At 41.6% G+C, this 2,553-nt stretch overlaps 1 protein-coding gene across 1 annotated transcript in view; it reads right to left on the bottom strand.

Moving 5' to 3' along the window:
- Window positions 1–1,169: 1,169 nt before the first annotated feature.
- svila (supervillin a) overlaps window positions 1,170–2,553 on the bottom strand; it is a 52,050-nt gene continuing 50,666 nt past the window's right edge. The window contains 1 exon segment of the mRNA XM_042068866.1: window positions 1,170–2,371. Coding sequence (XP_041924800.1) covers window positions 2,285–2,371 — 87 coding nt within the window. The 3' untranslated portion in view covers window positions 1,170–2,284.

The following is a 2,553-nucleotide window of genomic DNA, read 5'->3' as shown; positions in this document are numbered from 1 at the left end:
CATGGCTATCAGAGTGCTGTTAGATGATATACTCCTTTACTAGACCCACTTAAGAGCAAAAGTACAAGTCATGTAGCCTACTGCTGTAATATGCCACTCTCTTCCTCTTAAATACCCTACTTCCATGTCAGTTCTTTCAGCTACTTCCTTCTTGAGGTTTAATCAAGTTATATCGTAGAGATATTGCTTATTATGCATTGTGGGCATTGACAACTGGGTGTGAATATATCTTTTTTTCTCTAAATTTCTCTTCCTACCCAAAACATCTGAGGGGCCACATGAATCCTGCCGGCGGGCCTGATCTGGCCCCATGCTGCTGAACTACATGTCCGTCGTATCACACAATTAAAATAACACAACATATTACAAACACAAATGAAAATCTTTATACCGAGACAAACATTCTTGCATGTACTGTAAACACGAACGTAAACAAAATGTATCAACTAGTGTTAAACATATATATGGGAGAGTCCTGGGCATAAGATACAGTTCTCGGATCATGATATTTCACATGCTGCAAATCAGGAAAGAATTGAATGATTTAAAAGGTTCCATAAGCCATTTTATAGACTAAAATGTTACCCATAATATCATAGCCATGTATCACAACTAACTACAAGCATATACTCACACTTTACTCTAACATTTAGTGAACATACTGTAATACGTAGTCATATCCATACTGGTGTAAACACACGCAGACAAACACACAGTTCAGGCCCTAGATTGTGATCATGAGCTCACTGGATGAGTAGAACAAGTGGTCGGTATATGGACAAATACCATAAATAAGTCTGACTATTGAGTTTAATGGATAAGTAGAACAAGTGGTCGGTAGCTATATGGACAAATACCATAAATAAGTTTGATTAATCCCAGGTTTGTCGGAGGAGAAAGAGAGGGATTACTTTACCTTGTTGAGACGTGAACAGAGGAGAGGAAGTGAAAGTGAATTTAGGAGTATCTTTGTTGGTTATGAAAAACCAGCTCAACTGGCTCACATAAACAAAAGAGAGAACACACAAACCCACGTGCACAGCGGGCACGCAGGCGCACACACACACACACACACATACACACAAAAAAACACTTCTTATTTGGCACAAACTCAAAACGAAAAACAATGTGACTGAACAGTTTTAGAAGAAAGGCGAGAGCACGCTTGAGAGATTCATTAGATTTATTAATAATAGTCAGTGTTTATTCATTTCATTCTAATACTCTTTTATCACAAAGGCAGTCTTTCAAATGCAGACTAGCATCTCTCTGGGTAAAAACTGTACATAAAAGCAAGGCACTAAACATCTGAAGGTGACACACACACACACACAAAAGAGTAGGTCCTAGTGAGTGCAGAAATACGAGTCATATCATTTTCTAGTGTGCATGTGTGTGTGTGTGTGTGTAACAAATGAAAAAATAATCAGAAATCCATAGCTGATATTTAACACACACACACACACACACACACACACACACACACACACGCACACACACACGCACACACGCACACACGCACACACGCACACACGCACACACACACACACACACACACACACAGGTCACACAAGCATACTCCTCATCACACACTCATTTATATTTCCTATTGTACACACTATTCTCCTCCCTTCTATTCTGGAGCAACACTGAAGGAGGTTTTCTCTGATGCCTTTACATAAATAACAAGATTTGTTATGAATCAAGACACACACACACACACACACATACACACACACACAGACTCTTCACTATCTCTCTTTCTTCCTCTCTCTCACACAGTCACACACTCTCTCTCTCTCACACACACACACACACAAATGAAAGTACACTAAGTGTTCACTCTGCTACTAATAAGAAGGAAAGAAAAAAAGAAAGCAACAGACCAAACAGAACAAAAGGACAAAACTTTTTTAAGAGGCTGGCACACCTCCATCTCTGATCACCTTCTCTCTCTCTTTTTTCTCTTTCTCTCCTCCTCTTCTTCTTTACTCCTTCTTTGCTCCCTCGCTTCCAGGCTACACAGAACTGTCCGATTCCGTGCAAGTCCACCAATCCATCCAGGTCAAAGTTCAAAGGTCACACGTTAAAAGGTCCCGGAATGACTTTCCAACCACCTTGGTGAGTGACAAGTCAGGACTCATATGCTCAAGCTGGTGCACACACCCACACACACAGACACACATACACACACACCCACACACACACCCACATACACACACACCCACACACCCACACACACACACACACACACACGCATTCTGTCTTAATGTCTTTATGTCCATCAGAACAATCCTTTGGCTTTCTTCATCTTCACTTGCTTCCATGCCGGCAGCGCTTCATACTCACTCCTCGTCATCGCCAGTGCTTTCTGCAGAAGAATAAACACACTTCAGAATACACACACAGAACACACACACACACACACACACACACACACACACACACACACACACACACACACACACAGACACACACACACACACACACACACACACACACACACACACTCAGGCACGCAGGCACACTTGCAAGCACACACACAAACACGCA

This window comes from Alosa sapidissima, chromosome 17 (genome assembly GCF_018492685.1).
Source record: "Alosa sapidissima isolate fAloSap1 chromosome 17, fAloSap1.pri, whole genome shotgun sequence".
Taxonomy (NCBI): Eukaryota; Metazoa; Chordata; class Actinopteri; order Clupeiformes; family Clupeidae; genus Alosa; species Alosa sapidissima.
Note: the sequence above shows the minus strand (reverse complement) of the source record. Positions and strands in the feature narration are given on the sequence as shown.